The 16,868-nt window shown below is 37.4% G+C and overlaps 1 protein-coding gene across 10 annotated transcripts in view; it reads left to right on the top strand.

The window, feature by feature from the left end:
• fam180a (family with sequence similarity 180 member A) overlaps window positions 1-16,527 on the top strand; it is a 41,443-nt gene extending 24,916 nt beyond the window's left edge. For 4 of the 10 annotated variants that reach the window (XM_073946846.1, XM_073946847.1, XM_073946849.1 and 1 more), the window contains 4 exons: window positions 1,381-1,547; window positions 9,444-9,568; window positions 13,235-13,332; window positions 14,007-16,527. In XM_073946846.1, coding sequence (XP_073802947.1) covers window positions 9,490-9,568; window positions 13,235-13,332; window positions 14,007-14,342 — 513 coding nt within the window. In that variant the 5' untranslated portion in view covers window positions 1,381-1,547; window positions 9,444-9,489 and the 3' untranslated portion in view covers window positions 14,343-16,527. Of the gene's footprint in view, window positions 1-1,380; window positions 4,759-5,967; window positions 6,363-9,078; window positions 9,569-13,234; window positions 13,333-14,006 lie in introns of those variants that run through there. The other 6 variants (XM_073946848.1, XM_073946852.1, XM_017355239.4 and 3 more) reach the window with 6 other exon arrangements.
• Window positions 16,528-16,868: the final 341 nt, after the last annotated feature.

Raw genomic sequence — 16,868 nt, 5'->3', positions numbered from 1 at the left:
TGTGTGTATTATAGGTAGGCATTACAATTAATCTAGATTAAAATGGCTCATTTGCATTCAGAATATGTGTGCTACCCAAATAATAAGTCTTTAAGAACGGGTTTTCTCAAGCCAGGTGGCGCATTAGACCAGGGGCGCATCTCCTGTTTCCAAAATGCATCACAAACTGCTTGAGGAACTGTTCTACTATGATAATTGGTGATGGAAATAAATGATGTTCAGTAAGATGTGCTTGTGTTTACTAAATTAAACATCAATGTTGAACTGTAGCTTACATAAGCTCGAAACTTTAATCGCACTTAAGTCATAACTGAACTAAACAGGAGTGGAATTAAGACATGTGGAGTCTGCAGATATTAGTGGCATTATTAAAGTAAACACTGCAATCAAACTATTACCGTCATGTACGACTTTTTGCCATATTTTCTGACAAGATCCACACACTCGGCTGTCAGCAAAGGACCGCGCACACACACACACACATTGCGAAATGCGTAAGTTATTTTCTTTCCCTTTGGCGTGCGTTAATAAATTCAATAACACTCTCACCAGTCCTTACTCCTTATTTACGTCTAATACCCCAGTTTGTCACAGGGGCATGAATGAAAGTGAAACTGCCGAACTGCAGTTAATGTCAGGCATCCTGCTGATTTGACTCAGAAGGGCACTCTTTTATCAGACGGCTCACTGGTCTGGTATACATCCGTGCTAAAATATCAAGGTGAAAGTCATCATAGCTTGCGTAGAACAGACCCAGCTCCCCACCCATCTTTGAGAACAGATTAACAGCGATATATTTTTATTCGTGCAATAAGAGTCTTGCGTTAACGCCAATAACTGCCCACCACTAATATATATTTATATATTTAAAATCCCAGTTCATTGCTTTCAGTTTGACGGCAGTCTCCGTGAGGAGCTGCCCTTACTGTTATTAATAAATCATTTAAAAACTGCTCCGGTTCTCCGCCTCCTTCTTCCCGGCGGCCAAAGGGCCGTGAACTTTATTACAACGAATTACCGGTTTGTAAATATTCAGGCTGTGCGCGCAGCAACAACCAGGAGCGCTAGCATATACAGCGAGAGAATGACATCTGATGCTGAGTTTTTTGTTGTCTTAGAAATAAGTTATATTGATTACCTATTATATATATTTCAGTGTATTATAACAGCTCATCACCCAAAATTAACGTTAAAGTGAGCGGCGTTTATCTGACAGGTGCATTTGCGATAGCACCCTCCAAATAGACATTAGATGAGAGGAAATGGCGGAGCATCCAGCCCCAAATATACAACTGAAACTCCAAGTGATTTTACAAGAGAGAAGTTAAAGGCCTACAATGTTTGGATGCCAACAATGTTGTTCTGTGTGGTCATGTGCAGGAAATAATGCTCCATGATGACCAGATTCAACACCATGTAGTGCTAAAAACAGAGGTATTGCCTAGCTAAAGACAAGAAAAGAAGACAGAGCTGTACAAGGCCTGGGTCATCATCATCAACAAGCAGAACAACTGCATTCTGACAGTGAACTGCAGCTGTACGGCACGGTATGTAAACATTACATTCTTAGCATTCAGTGTCTGCAGTTTAATTCACCATATTTGACTGTGTTTGCTGAAATCATCGCTGCAATCAAAAACTAGTGATGTGTCTTCAGGCACGTGCACACATGGGGCTCAACCTGTGCAGTGCACATGCCCTTTTTAGTCTTGAATAGAAAGTGCCCTTCCAAAGTGATCTGAAGGGCCCTAGCGACACCCAACACCCAAAATGTTATCCTGCACATGCCCCTTTGAAGGTCTCTGCACGGGCCTGTGTCTGATTCAGCATAGCGTGAACTTACCTGACATAAGAAGATAACTGAAGTGTCCAGCATTATTAATTAGCTCCTCACTCCATTCAGCTCTTATGATGACTGTTAGCCAAAGAAGTCTGCGGATGGCATTAAAAGCCGTGTGGTGTACGGTAAAAGTTAATTTTTCAATTATTGACATCCTATTGCGCAACACCACATGTTTGCTATTGCAACGGGTCTCTATTTGCAACCGTTATGCACGGTTGAACCCATGTAACGTCCTGTGTGATGTAGGTTGGTAATTCCTCTACATTTTTAGGATTTATTTTAGATTCATATGTTTAAAGCTACACTTGAGTCTAGCTGAAATTCTTCCGTGCGTGTTGTTGTGCTCTCTGCGATTGTGAAAGTGTGTCTGTGGGTCAGATCTCAGGTCAGTGGAGTGTGCTTTAGCGTATGCAGGGCTGGTGTCTTAGATGTTGTTCTCCATCGCACTCTTTCATTCGCTTTAAAAGCAGATAAACCGGTGCTTTTATACGCGACATCACGGTGCAGCAATTATAGCTATTCAGAGACACAAAGCCAACAATCGCAGGGCATTTACATATCTGAGGTTTACAGCAGCAATTACCTCAAGGGGCTCACAAGGGCGCCCACCTGGATCCCGAGCCCACAACAACACCTTTAAGTATTGCTGAAGACGAGAGTCCTGCGCTGGACACACACACATGTACACACACACTCCCACAGCGCCACCAACAGGCCATCAGCACACACGCATGAGCAATTTACACTTGATCTGTTCACCATTGACAATACTACAGCATGCTGGAGCATTCATTAACTAACTGTTCAGTTCAATTCAATTCATCTGTATTTCTCTAGCGCTTTTACTATGTAGATCATGTCAAAGCAGCTGAACGCAGAAGTTCTAGTAACAGTAAACTGTGTCCGTCCAGTTTTCAGAGTTCAGTTTAGTCCAGTTCCGTCTGGTTTAATAAGTCCAAACACTGAAGAGCAAATCAATTCATGCACAGCCCCACAAGTCCCAAACCAAGCAAGCCAGTGGCGACAGTGGAGGAGCAAACTTCACCAATTGACCAAAGTGAAAAAACCTTGAGAGAAACCAGGCTCCGTTGGGCATGACTATTTCTCCTCAGGTCAAACTTCTTGTGTAGAGCTGCAAGGCTGCAGAACACTGAATGTCCATCGTGGAGAAGCTGCAGGTGTGAGTAGGTCACCGGTGGGTGTTCAAGTGAGCCTGCAGCATCAATGCGGAGACTCGTCTGTCACTGGGATCTTTCATGAATCAGTCTCATGCTCTCCACTCCTCCATGACCACCACAGCATCTGCTCAGGATACGGCCTGGTCCAGGATTACGGAGACCTCTAGAAGTCCTCTATGGTTGGCATCATCGGTTTTTACAGGACTTGGATCACATCAATGGCGCTGCATAATCTCTAGAGGCCTCGAGGTGAGTATCCCTAGGTGGAAATAGAGAACAAATACACTTAGTATAATACATTTTACTGTTGTATGGTTCAAAAACATCCATAGTATTTACTATGAATTACTATAGTATTTTTTTCATGTGATGAAACTATTTAATAAAAAAAATATCTTGGTCAAATTTAAGAAACTTTAAATGGCTACTACTTATTACTCTGTTTTTAAGTTTGTAAGTTGAAAAAGAAATGAAAAGTTCATTGCCTTAAAACTCAATAGGATTTAGGATTTCTCCACTTTTACATTCACATGCACAAACTAAATCCCAGATTTATCTCAATTAAAAGTATAATTATTTATTATTAACATTATTATCATTATTATTCTGATTTATGTGTCAGTTACATTTGTGCCTGGATAACTACATTACCTCATTATCTTGATTTTTTTTTTTCATCTATTACATTTATATAACAAAATTCTAAATCAATTAATTATATTTAATTATGCCACTTTTTTAAGTTTGTAAAAAAACAAAAATGATATTCTCCACTTTTTAATTTAATTTTTTCGGGGTTTTTACCTTAAATGGACAGGACAGTATAGAGTATAAGGAGTGTATAGAGTGGAAGGATCAACATAGGACTGCGAGGCGGGAATCAAACTCTGATTGCCGCGAGCTTCTTTAATCTGAACTAAATGTTTCATAATTAAATCTTGCTTAATTGAACTTTACTGACATATAATTAGCTTTAAGTTTAAGAAAGGTGCATCATAAATAAGATGTATTATTATTATTATTATTATTATTAGGGTGGCTCAGTGGTTAGCACTGTGCCTCACAGCAAGAAGGTCACTGGTCTGAGTCAGTAGGCATTTTTGTGTGGAGTTTGCATGTTCTTCCCGTGTTGGCGTGGGTTTCCTCTGGGTGCTCCGGTTTTCAAAACACATGCGCTATAGGGGAATTGATGAACTACATTGAACTAAAACCTGTACTGGGTTGTGGCTGGAACGGCATCCGCTGTGTAAAACACATGCTGGAATAGTTGTTGGTTCATTATGCTAAGGGACTAATCCGAAGGAAAATAATAAATAAATTGTTATTATTAGTATTAATTAATTAAATTTAGCTAAATTCCTTATTTTCTGAAATATGATTTCTTTCCCAACTGATGAATTTTTCTGAAATTATTAAAAAGGATTTGAATAAAAATGGGTTAATTCAGTTCAAGTTTACACACTTTTCATGGTAATCAGGCAACACTTTATTTTGATGGTGCATTTAAGTATCAGTCTGCTTAGTATCTGCTGATACTGCTCCTTCAACAGACATTTAACTGACTATAGGAAACTTTGCAAGTGCATGCCAACTTACACTAACCCCAACCCTAAACCCCAAACTAGGGGTTTAGACTTGTAATATATTGAGAATTAGTTGCAATGTAACTTAAATTCAACAAACGGACCATCAAAATAAAGTGAGACCATATACAGCAATGATATTCAACATTAAAGGGCCATGAAACCCCCTCGTTTCAGCAGGGTGTTTTCACACCTCTACTTTGGAAAAAGTCAGAAAAGTGGGCGTGTCCAGCTCTGTTTAGGGGGAATGTCGGAGGAACTAAAGTGGGATGGTGTGGGAGTGTCTATTTGGGCACGCGCGAGTTTCAGTCAAAATACACACACAGGAGAAAGAGATGGTGTTTAACCTACATGGACATCTGTAGTCGAATTATTTGCCAAATTATTAAATGTTGGACTTTAACTGCAGTTTGGCTCTTTCATTCAGGGAATTCATTCATGCCGCTCGCGACAAACGAGATATTTGATTCGAGGAGCTGCTCTAAGCGTGTATTTTTCATGCAGTGTTTGATACCGCACGGCGAATGAGAGAAAAAAAAAAAACTCAGCATTTCCTGGAAACTTAGATGCACACGGCAGGTAGTGTCAGAAAGCCGCGTGTGTTATTCCGGTCACAAAATGCGGTGCTAACATGTTTGCACTCAGTGCAATAGTTAACTTAATTCGATACAAACAAACTGAATAAACAAAGAGCACTGGTCACTCACTTACCAAATCTGTAGAGACAGGACAATCACCAGCAACTAGAGCCGCGTCTTTATTAAGAGGAGACTACAAGCGAATCCGGATCTCAGCGTTTGCAGATGAGAACAGCTCTCAGGTAAACAATAATCCTCCTTAGACACGTAAGTTATTGTTGTCGAGCGTTGCGTACACTGTTAATCCACACGTGACTCCAGCTGAGCTCTCACAGAGAGAAAATGAAAACAAAACTTCACTGCAGCAAACTATAAAAGCAACACTTCACGCTTGTTTTGCCAACACAACGTGGCGTATCTGTGGCGTAAACACGGTGACACTAATGAATATTAATGAAGTTGCACAATAGAGCGCGCTGATTGGTTTGAACCAAGCTTTACTCATGCATTAATGCATCACACTGTAAGACGTAATAAGACTCACTCTGGCACAGACGTCCAGTCTGCACGCTGGAATACACGCTATTATGTCATGACCGTGACGCAGCTTCAAAAATTTGTTTTAAACCGGAAGTACGAATTTGCTTGAAATAACGCAAAAACAACCATTTTACACTTTTTAGTGAAATATAGGTGTCCTAATAGTGTTTTTAGCAGTGTGGGACACATATACGACTGTCAACAGCTCAAAACATGTGTTTTGGTGTTTCGTGACCCTTTAATAGATTCAACATTGTGCTTTTGAACTGAACTGCATGGTCATCAAAGTAAATTCCGCTGAATATCGGCACAAGTTTATCTTCAGAGCTGTCGAATTGAATTTGATCATTGATTAATTGAACGACAATAACATTGTTTTGAAGAGATGGAAGGAAACATCCCATGATGCATTTCACCATCAGTTTCTGTTTCATCCTGAGGGGTTTTCGTTCCTTCTCAGAAACACTAATATTTTCCTGCCGTGTGTGTTCTGGGATCAGTGCTCCTCGGCAGGCGTGTGTGTGTGTTCTCTGTCAGAGCTCAGCCATCTGTGTGCCGCAGGACACTCGCAGCATCTGCTGGACACACAGCGGTGTGTGTGGTGTGTTTTAATAAGCTGCTGATGGGGGCCAGTGCTCAGGTAAAACACACCAGCTGCTCCCGACTCATTCACCTGCTGCATGCACACACACACACACTCTCACTCAGCAGCAACACTCCATGTAGAGTGTGTGTGTGTCTGTGATAGTGTGTCTTAAGGAGAGATATGACTGTGTGTGTGCTTATGTGTTTAACTTGTGCGCGCGTGTGTATGCGCAAGTAAGAGTGTCTATATGTAAGTGTTTATGTGTAGTGTGTGTGTGTGTGTTTATTTGTGTATGTGTTAGAGGTGTGAATCTACAATGGTCTCACGGTTCGGTTACGATTATCTTGCCATCGATTGGGTTCAATCTCGGTGCATCACGTTGCATTGACGATGCTTTCCATGCACAATTTCGTATTTTACTTCACAGCACAACAATTCTTGCATTAAAATGGATCAATTTTAAATACATTTTATATTTTTTGAAATACAATTCTGTCATTTAATACAAGCAGTCAAGATATATGAACTGTACTTTAATATTACCTGCTGAAAGATAACACTGCATCAAACACACATGCACAGAACAACATGAGCATTTAAAGCAAATAAACAAGCGTAAATAATTATCCTGCTTGCTTTTTGAGTGTTGTCGAACGAGTTGTTAAACGTCTATGATTGGTCACGCGCTCAACAGAAAGGGCTGCGATTGACTCCTAATGCGCTGTTCACTGACAAGTTGTATTTACTCGCGGACTCCTCCCTCGCCATAGTATTCTACCGTGACACAGTGCACAGGAGATGAATGACGACAGTATGTGTGTGTGTGTTTTGTTATGTGTGATTTTCAGATCTAGCAGGAAAGTTTTGTCAAATTTAGCTAAAAGTTGAGAATCATTTTTTACTCACCATTTTTTTTTTTATAAATAATAATCCCAGGAAGAACCAAAAGGCACAACATCAAACATGCAAGACATTAGACTTTTGTATGTTTGAGTGGGACACACACACGGGGACACACACACACATATATATATGTGTGTGTGTGTGTGTGTACTAGTGGTGTAACGGATCACAAATCTCATGGTTTGGATCACAATATAGTTTTTTTAGTCAGGGATCGGACCATTTTTCGGATCAGCCAAAAAGGGAGAAGACAAATGTCATTTACTTTCCATTTATTACAAAAACAGCACCGCAAGACACTTTTGGTTTTAACAAACAGAACTTAGAACATCTAATTTTATTAAACAAAAATAAAATTAAGAAAATCATTAACTCATAAAACTTCATGTTTCGTTGCTAGATGATCATTTCTGATGAATTATTCAGTAGCGTATTTTTGATGGCTGATCGTCGCCGCCTACTGTTTAAATAATGTATTTGCTGCCTACAACTTTCATGTTTGCACATGATTTTAATCTTGACCATAAACACCAGTGGTTTTATCTAAACTATAAACTGTTCTCCCAGAACTTCTGTGTTATTTGACTGTTTGTAACTTTATCACTAACTCAAAAGACTAAAGACTGAATCTTTTTCTTGATCTGTGCGTTTCTCAAACACAGATTTGTATGCAGTGATTGGAAGGATTAATAAACAAAATATCGTCACCTTAGAATTATAATGTTCTCTCTGCATTCTGAATGATTTTGAGCTTCAAAGTTTTTGCATTCCATAGCAAACAGTATGTGCATAACATGTGTTTTTTAAATAAAGTCTTAAAATGTAAACAACTTATAAAAAAAACATCCCATTATGTAAATAAGTTGTCATTTGATAAGAATATGTCAATAATTCAATTTTGACAAAATGTCAGATAGAACCTTAGAATTCTAAATTGAGGATATGCAAATCACCATTATTTATCATTTATTTTGCGTGGTGGTGAGATCCCGATCTTTCAGTAATTAATTGTGCAACTTACACTGAATGCATTAATGCAGTTTAAACAAGTAGTGACAGAAAACACTTTTAATGACCTCAGAAACCCACCACATCCCCAATAACCCACCACAACTCCTTATGTCATCATTATACTTTACAGGAAAGCCTAAATGCTTTCATACATGTAATCTGAATGATGCATGAGGCGATCGATCTCTCTGCGATCCTTACAAAGTTAGGATTAATCTACAAGTAAAAAAAAACAATTATCATTAATCCGCAGGTGATGTGTATTGCAAACCGTAGGTGGTGATCGGTACAAATCACGAATCTATACATGTGTATATTCAGATAACATTCAGAAATAATGTTTTACAACCTTTTGGCAACGTTCATAGAACACATTGTGTTATTTAGTTCTCCTTGCGTTCACACAGGTGCAAAGAACTACTTAACATTCAGATTAACTTCTGAATGTACTGAACTAATATTTCTACTGTTTTACACTTAAATACCACACAACATTACACAAACATTCTCTCAGTGCTTCCAGAATGTTTATTAATAGCTTTGAGAGAACTTTGGCAGAACTTTCCCAGTATTAGTTGGATATTGCTTGTGTTTTTGAGCATCAGACTGGACACTTGTTCATCTAGATGTGTGTGAATCTCTCTCCAGCGTTGAGCTCTTTGCGCTGGACTCTTGTTTCATCAGAACGTCTGCTTCTCCTGCCGTCTGTCGCCAATCAAAACACAACACAGTCTCTGCTCTGGACTCAGGAATTCAGACTGTTTTCATGCGGACGCTCCACTTAAATATCAGAACAATAACACACGTCATCTAGACTCACTTCACTAACACACACACACACACACACACATACAGTACATATTGTGTGTTGATGCCTGCAGAAGCTGCTGCTGCTGAATTTAGAGTCTGTTAGAAGGACAGAAAGCAGCAGACGGACAGACAGATTGTCTTTGAGTTTTGATGACTTCCAGATGAAACACACACACACACATGTTCCAGATGTAAAAGAGGGAGGAGAAATAGGTATTATGATGATGGACGAGAGATAATAGAAAACTGATGGGGGGCGTCTCTCTCTCTTTTTACTATGTTTCTCTCTTTAACTACTCTCTCCCCCTCTCTCTCTCTTACTATTTTTCTCTTTTATTCACTCCTACTCTGTTTACTCTCTCACTCTCTCTCTCTCTGTGTCTGTCTGATCTGCTGTTTTGTTTACTGTAGAGTGTGTGGGACAGTCTGCCGGACGGGACGAGACGGGAGGATCAGCATGTCTGTCGTCTGGATTGTGTGTGTGTGTTGGCTCGTGTGTCAGATGTCCATCACTGCATCTCTGCGCTGGAGAAGAGGTACAATATCACACTACAACAACACACCACTGCACAGTTTATAAGACACCATTATTAAATCAAGTCAAACAGAGAGCTCCAAAATAAAAAGGAAAAGAATAAAAGAATAAAGGAAATCTAAACAAAACCACAACTGTATTCTAGCCAATAGTGAATGTCCTCAGCAGCTTCTGCCAGTGCTCTTTTAATTACTTCTACAGAGTGTTTGCTCAAAGTAGCTGGTCTTTCCTTATGATCAGATGTTACACACGTTTTATTTTTATCTCAACATAAAATTCAATTCAATAATTGCTTTATTGGTTTGACAAATGTTAAATATGTATTGCAAAAGCATTTTGAAAGTTAACATTAATATATATATATATATATATATATATATATATATATATATATATATATATATATATATATATATATATATATGTATATATATATATATATATATATATATATATATATATATATATATATATATATATATATATATATATGTATATATATATATATATATATATATGTGTATATATATATATATATATATATATATATACAGTTGAAAGCTGAAGTTTACATACACTCTTAAAAAAAGGAACATAACCATTTAATTTTTATTTTAAATGTCTTCAATTCAATTCAATTCAGCTTTATTTGTATAGCGCTTTTACAATGTAGATTGTGTCAAAGCAGCTTCACATAAATGGTCATAGTAACTGGAACAGTGTGGTTCAGGTTTTAGTGTTTAAGTTCAGTTCAGTTCAGTTTAGCTCAGTTCAGTGTGATTTAATCATTACTGAGAGTTCAAACACTGAAGAGCAAATTCATCGATGCGTAGCTCTACCAATCCTGAACCATCCTCTAATGGTAAATCATACTAAACGTTTATTATTTTAGGACTGTTAGGATTACCTAAGTGATTTACATTTGCTAAATGCCAGAATAATGAGAGAATTGTTTTTGAGAATTTCTAATTTCTTAACAGTCAAAAGTTTACACACATTTCCTTGGTATTTATTTAGCTTTGCTTTTAAACTGTAAAACTTTGGTCAAATGTTTTGGGTCTCCTTCCACAAGCTTCTCACAATAGTTTGAAGGGATTTTGGCCCATTCCTCCTGACAGAATTGGTGTAACTGAGTCAGATTTGTAGGCTGTCTTGCTCGCACAAGCTTTTTCAACTCTCCCCAAATATTCTCTATAGGATTGAGATCAGGGCTTTGTGATGGCCACTCCAAAACATTCACTCTGTTGTCCTTAAAGCACATTTGAACTGATTTGGCAGTGTGCTGAGGGTCATGGTCTGTTTGGAAGACCCATTTGTGGCCAAGTGTTAATTTCCTGGCTTATGTCTTGAGATGTTGCTTCAGTATTTCTCCATAATGTTCTTTCTTCATAATGTCATCTATGCTGTGTAGTGGACCAGTCCCTCCTGCAGCAAAACAGCCACACAACATGACGCTGTCGCCCCCATACTTCACAGTTGGGATGGTTTCCTAGGCTTGTAAGCTTTCCCCTTTGACCTCCAAATGTAACACTGGTCATTATTGTTGTCAATTAGCCAATCAGAAACTTCGTTGACATCATCATCTGAGCTTTTTCAGAGGCAGAATAATCTTATTGCAAGTAAACTTGACTTTCAAGAAAAGTTATAACAATTTCTCAAACAATATCTCTCTCATTATTCTGCTATTAAGCAGAACAGAAACTACTGTGATAATCCTAACTTACCTAAAAGAGAAAAAGTTTAGTCAAATTAACATCTGACTCTTTTTTACAGTATATGTGCCTTTTTATACAGTATATGGAAACTTCTGGTTTCAACTGTATGTAATTAGGTAAAAATACAAATCAAACTTTTGGGATAAAACAGTAATAACATAATGATAATCAGTATATTTACAATGATTCATTTACAATGTTCTAGATGTGTGTGTGCGGCGTGCGTGTGTGTGTGTGTTTTATTTTTTGATGTTCTTGAATGTTCTGTAAGTATTCCAAAGTAATGTTGCCATGACGTTTGCGGAATTTTAAAATGGAATGTTTTTTGTAGCAGCTGGACATTTGGAATGCTCAGAGAATGCACACAAACAACGTTTTTCTAACGTTAGCACAACATTCTTAGAACGTATTTTTGTTAGCGTTGATTTTAGTTACAAAAATCGTTTACAAGATTTTCAACTAAAACATGAAAAACAAATGACTTGGAAATAAAAATGACTTCACTAAATGATGCTGGTGTAGTTTACACGGAGACCAGAATGCCATCACTTCCAAAACAAAAGTACACTTTTCAAAACTGTGTTTTTAGGCTTCAGAAACGCTGTTGTGGTGTAAAATGAAATGGGCAAAACACATTAAAAGTGTTCAGTGTTGTGCTGAGGTGTGTGTCGTGACCTGGGAGGAATAACACGGATGATGGATGCTCAGTGTGTGTTTGCTGATCATGTGAGATCACTGACCTTGCGCCACTACGCTGATCAGTGGAAACACACACACACACACACACACACTCCTGATGACTGAGCCGATAACAGCAGACGCTCGCCGTGTCTCTGTATATCTGCTCTGACATTTCATTACATTCCTCCACACACACACACACACACACAAATTCAGTAAAGGACACGAGCCGGGTGTCTGCAGTTTGTGTTTGGCCTGAAAGTCAAGCGTTCGGAGCAGCGCTGGAGGGTTAGCTGTGAATTTATGAGCCGTATCGAGCTGTGAGGATCTAACAGAGATGTTCAATTACCGCGGTATTAGCAGTAGGAGATTCACCTGCAGGAGTTTGGCCAGAGAGTTTGCGCCTCATCAGTCCTGTAATCAGATCAGTTCATTTCCCCCTGTTTATCGTAATCCCTAACAAAAAAGTTGTCATAAAAAGCCTGTGATGGAGAAATGACCTGTTTGCTCTGTTCTTTCTTTCTTTTTTTATTATTGTTTCTTCCTTTTTTGTGTTAAAATCACTAAAATAAAAAAATTAATGAAAACAAAAGTAAAAAACAGAGCTAATGACGTGGGAGATCCACTGATGTTCTCCTAAGTTGAGAAGTGAGTGTGTGTTGTGTGTGTGATTTGTCTGTAGTGTGTAGTGTAAGGGGTTAAGCAGAGGTTTAATGGTCAGTTTTGGAGCAGCAGGTTCATGTTTGTGAAGGTGAGACTGTGCAGAATCACTGCTGTGTCCGACACACATCTGCAGCTCATCGGCACACACAGATGTGGAATGTGTGTGTGATGCTGGCGACACGTGACCTGCTGCAAACCGATAAAAATAACATGACCTCTCCTAAAAAGTCAAAGCATTTCTGAAATCTTCAGCTTTAAAGCATTTCATCATGAAATCAAAATGTACAGAGTTTATTTAGTGAGCACACATTGTTAGTCTTAAGGTGAACAAGTCATCTGTGCTGGAAAAAACTGTGGTAATCTTTAACCACAATCTCCTTCAGACAGCTTTGTGTGTGTGTGTGTGTGTGTGTGTGTGTGTGTGTGTGTGTGTGTGTGCGTGCGTGCGTGCGTGCGTGCGTGCGTGCGTGCGTGCGTGCGTGCGTGCGTGCGTGCGTGCGTGCGTGCGTCTGCGTCTGTGTCTGTCTGTCTGTCTGTCTGTCTGTCTGTCTTTCTTTGTGTAACTGTGTGTTTGTGTGTGTGCACGGGTGCGTGCGTGTGTGTATCAGCTCTTTACCCATCAGCCTTTAGAGTGAAGCGAGGGACACCTGCGTTCATCAACCCGTCCTTTCAGAAAACTGTGGAAGAAGCCGGCCTTCTCTATGAGGTTCACTAATTTATATTTCATTACATTTTATTATGTCATTATATGTTGTTATATTATAATATATTTTATTACATTTTATTTTATTAAGTTATATATTATTATATCATATTTTATTTTATTATATTTCAATTTATTATATTATCATAACTTTTTTATATTATATTATATTTTATTATATTTTGTATCATATAATATTTTATTATATTATATTTAAATTAATTATAATTCATTATATTTTATTATATTATATTTTGTGTTTTACTTTATTATATTTTATTGTTTTTTATTATATAATATTTTATTATATTTTATTGTATTTTATTATATTATATTTTATTAAATTTTATTATATTTTATTATATTTTGTTATATTTTAGTTTATTTTAGTTAATTATATTTTATTATATTATATTTTATTTTATTATGTTTTATTATATTTTAGTTTATCATATTTTATGTTATTATAATTATTTTATTATATTTTATTATATTGTATTAAATTTTATTAACATTTATTTTATTATATTTTATTTTTTATTATATTTTATTTTTTATAATATTTTCTTTTCTTTTATTAAATTACATTTAATTATATTTAATTTCATTAAATTTTATTTTATTTTATTATATTATATTACGTTACATGTCATTACATTATCATGTGTGTATTTCAGGTGTTGTTGTCTGGCGGCTTCATGGACGCGATGCATGGGACGCTGCATGTGCCGGATGCAGAGCTGTCTTCCCTGCGGCGGCTGCAGGTTCTGGAGGTCCTGTGTGAGGATGTTCTTCCCAGAAGCCTCTCTGAGATCTTGCGGGTCAGTGCGGGTCTGGAGCAGCAGCGCGGGACTCTGCGTCTGGAGGACTTCGAGCGAACTGTCCTGACACTGGTGTTCACTGCGCAGCAGATCCAGCAGAAGCAAAGTACAGCACAGAGAGAGATCTGGAGGAACACACTCATCAGACTTTATCAGGCCATTAAAGCAGACCTGCAGCACACACACAGATAAATACACACACAGACAGAGAGACAGATAAATACACTCACAAAAATGAATGGACACACAGATATCGTAAATACACACACACAAACATACTTTTTTATTGATTTATTAAAAAAAAAACACTCCAGAGTAACTTTTATGTTTATTTTGTGCCAAGTGTAATCTATAGTAATCATCATTAGAGATAAAACAAGTTCTTGGAGCAGTGCTGCTCGGGGCTCATGCAGATTTGTCGTAGGGTTCACCTTCACTATGGCAGGTGCTGTTGTTTGCATTAGTGTGTTAAGAGCTGTCTCAAAGATAATGCAGATCTTCATATGCTCATCATCATTATCACGTCCTTGACCAGAAATATTCCCACAGCACATCAAACCTGCTCCTCCAGACTCCCTCAGTATGAGAAAATAACATGATATGACTGAAAGTAAAATGATCAGCCTCTGTCAGCATCTATAGCGGAAACACTACAATCGTTTATAGTCAATACTGGGGTGTTTGTGAATGGCAAAGTCTAGATGGGATACAGCTGTGGATACATTCAATTCAAGTTCATTTGTGTAGCGCTTTTTACAATAATTATTGTTTCAAAGCAGCTTTACGAGAGGTGCACATTACTGCAATACAATCAAGTGTAAATTATTATAGACAGACATGGTTAACCTGCAATATTTAGCACATAGGGGATGTTTATGTGTACATGTTTAATGAAAACATTAATATAGGATACTTTTTGTGACACTGCACAACAATAAATAATGTTTTTACATTGCCATAACGGTAGGGTTTGGGGTAGGTGTTAATTAAAGGGTAATTTAATAACACCCGTTGTCTTCTAGCCACAGCCGTATCCCTTCTAGCAACAACCTTTGTGTATCAAACTATAAATAACTTGAATTAATCTGTTGTGTTAATTCTATAGTTGCTATAATAACAGTAACTAATGTCATTAATATGATGTGGTGATTATATAGTTGCTACGGTAACAACTATAATGATTATTATGTTGTGGTGATTCTACAGTTGCTATGGTAACACAACAACTATAGTCATTAATATGTTGTGGTGATTCTACAGTTGCTATAGTAACACAACAACTATAGTCATTAATATGTTGTGGCGATTCTACGGTTGCTATAGTAACACAACAACTATAGTCGTTATTATGTTTTGCTGATTCTATAGTCGCTATGGTAACAGAACACCTATGGTCAATAATATGTTGTGGTGATTCTACAGTTGCTATAGTAACACAACAACTATAGTCAATATTATGTTTTGCTGATTCTATAGTCGCTATGGTAACAGAACAACTATGGTAATTAATATGTTGTGGTGATTCTACAGTTGCTATGGTAACACAACTAATGTCAATATCTTGTGTTGGTTCTACAGTTGCTATGGTAACACATTTGACATGCTACGACGAAGTGCTATGCAGGTAAACCTCACTCCTCTGTCCTCAAAAGGTGCTCTAGCGACAGACGCTAGAGGCCAGCATCTTTAGCCTCCTTGTTAGAGCAACCGACTCTAATACAAGGAATCAACAGTTCGATCTCAGCTCAGACCAGGTGGGTGCAGTAGGATCGGTGGGTTACATGTGGGGGCTCGTCTGGGATGGGAGTGAGGTTTAGAGGTGTGAGTGTGACAGGCCAGCTAGCGAAATGCTATGCAGGTAAACTTCACTGCTCTGACCTCTGTAACCGGTGGGTTACACAATAACTATAGTTATTAATATATTGTGGTGATTTTATAGTTGCTATGGTAACGCAACAACTAGTAATATAAACAAACAACCCAATACTGTAGTTTTCCACAACTAGAATATATACTCCAACACACCACTGTTCACAGTAGTAAAATTGAAGGTATACTACAGCATTTATTATCAGTTCACTATAGTTAATGCTGCAGTATGCTGGAGCATTCATTAAGAGTTGTAGATACTATAATATATACAGTATAATACACTCTACTGTAGTGGCCTATGGTACAAAAACACTGCAGTGTTGTGTAATGTTTCAATAGCGCCATCTGCAGGCCACAAATATGATAACAGCTAAAGTATTGATCTATAAAATACGATTATTACATACACAACTATGACAAAATATAGGGGACATGACTGACCACTGAATAATTCTGCGTTTTTCTGGATGTGCTATATCTATTTTTGAGTAAAATTTGTTAATTGTATGTTTGTAAATGTATGTTTTTCTTTTTTAAAGGTCTGAAAACGTGTATTATTAATTTCAAATAAATAACATTGTCAGTTAAATATAGTTTCTTTTCCCAGAGAATTGCAATCAGGGTTATCGCACCAAATAAAATGAAATATTGAGTTCTTAACTGTTTTGGAGTTAAAACATCAGTAGCTTGCTGTTTAAAGATGAATATAAACGTCTATAAAGTTACATGATTTGGTCATTTTGACTAATGGTCTTTATAATGTAACGTATTTAACAGCATTTTATATATTTGGGAAAAATCAATAATACTTATCAATATAACTACAGAATATCTGAAAGCTTGCTC

Source organism: Danio rerio, chromosome 4, assembly GCF_049306965.1.
Source record: "Danio rerio strain Tuebingen ecotype United States chromosome 4, GRCz12tu, whole genome shotgun sequence".
Lineage (NCBI taxonomy): Eukaryota > Metazoa > Chordata > Actinopteri > Cypriniformes > Danionidae > Danio > Danio rerio.
Note: the sequence above shows the minus strand (reverse complement) of the source record. Positions and strands in the feature narration are given on the sequence as shown.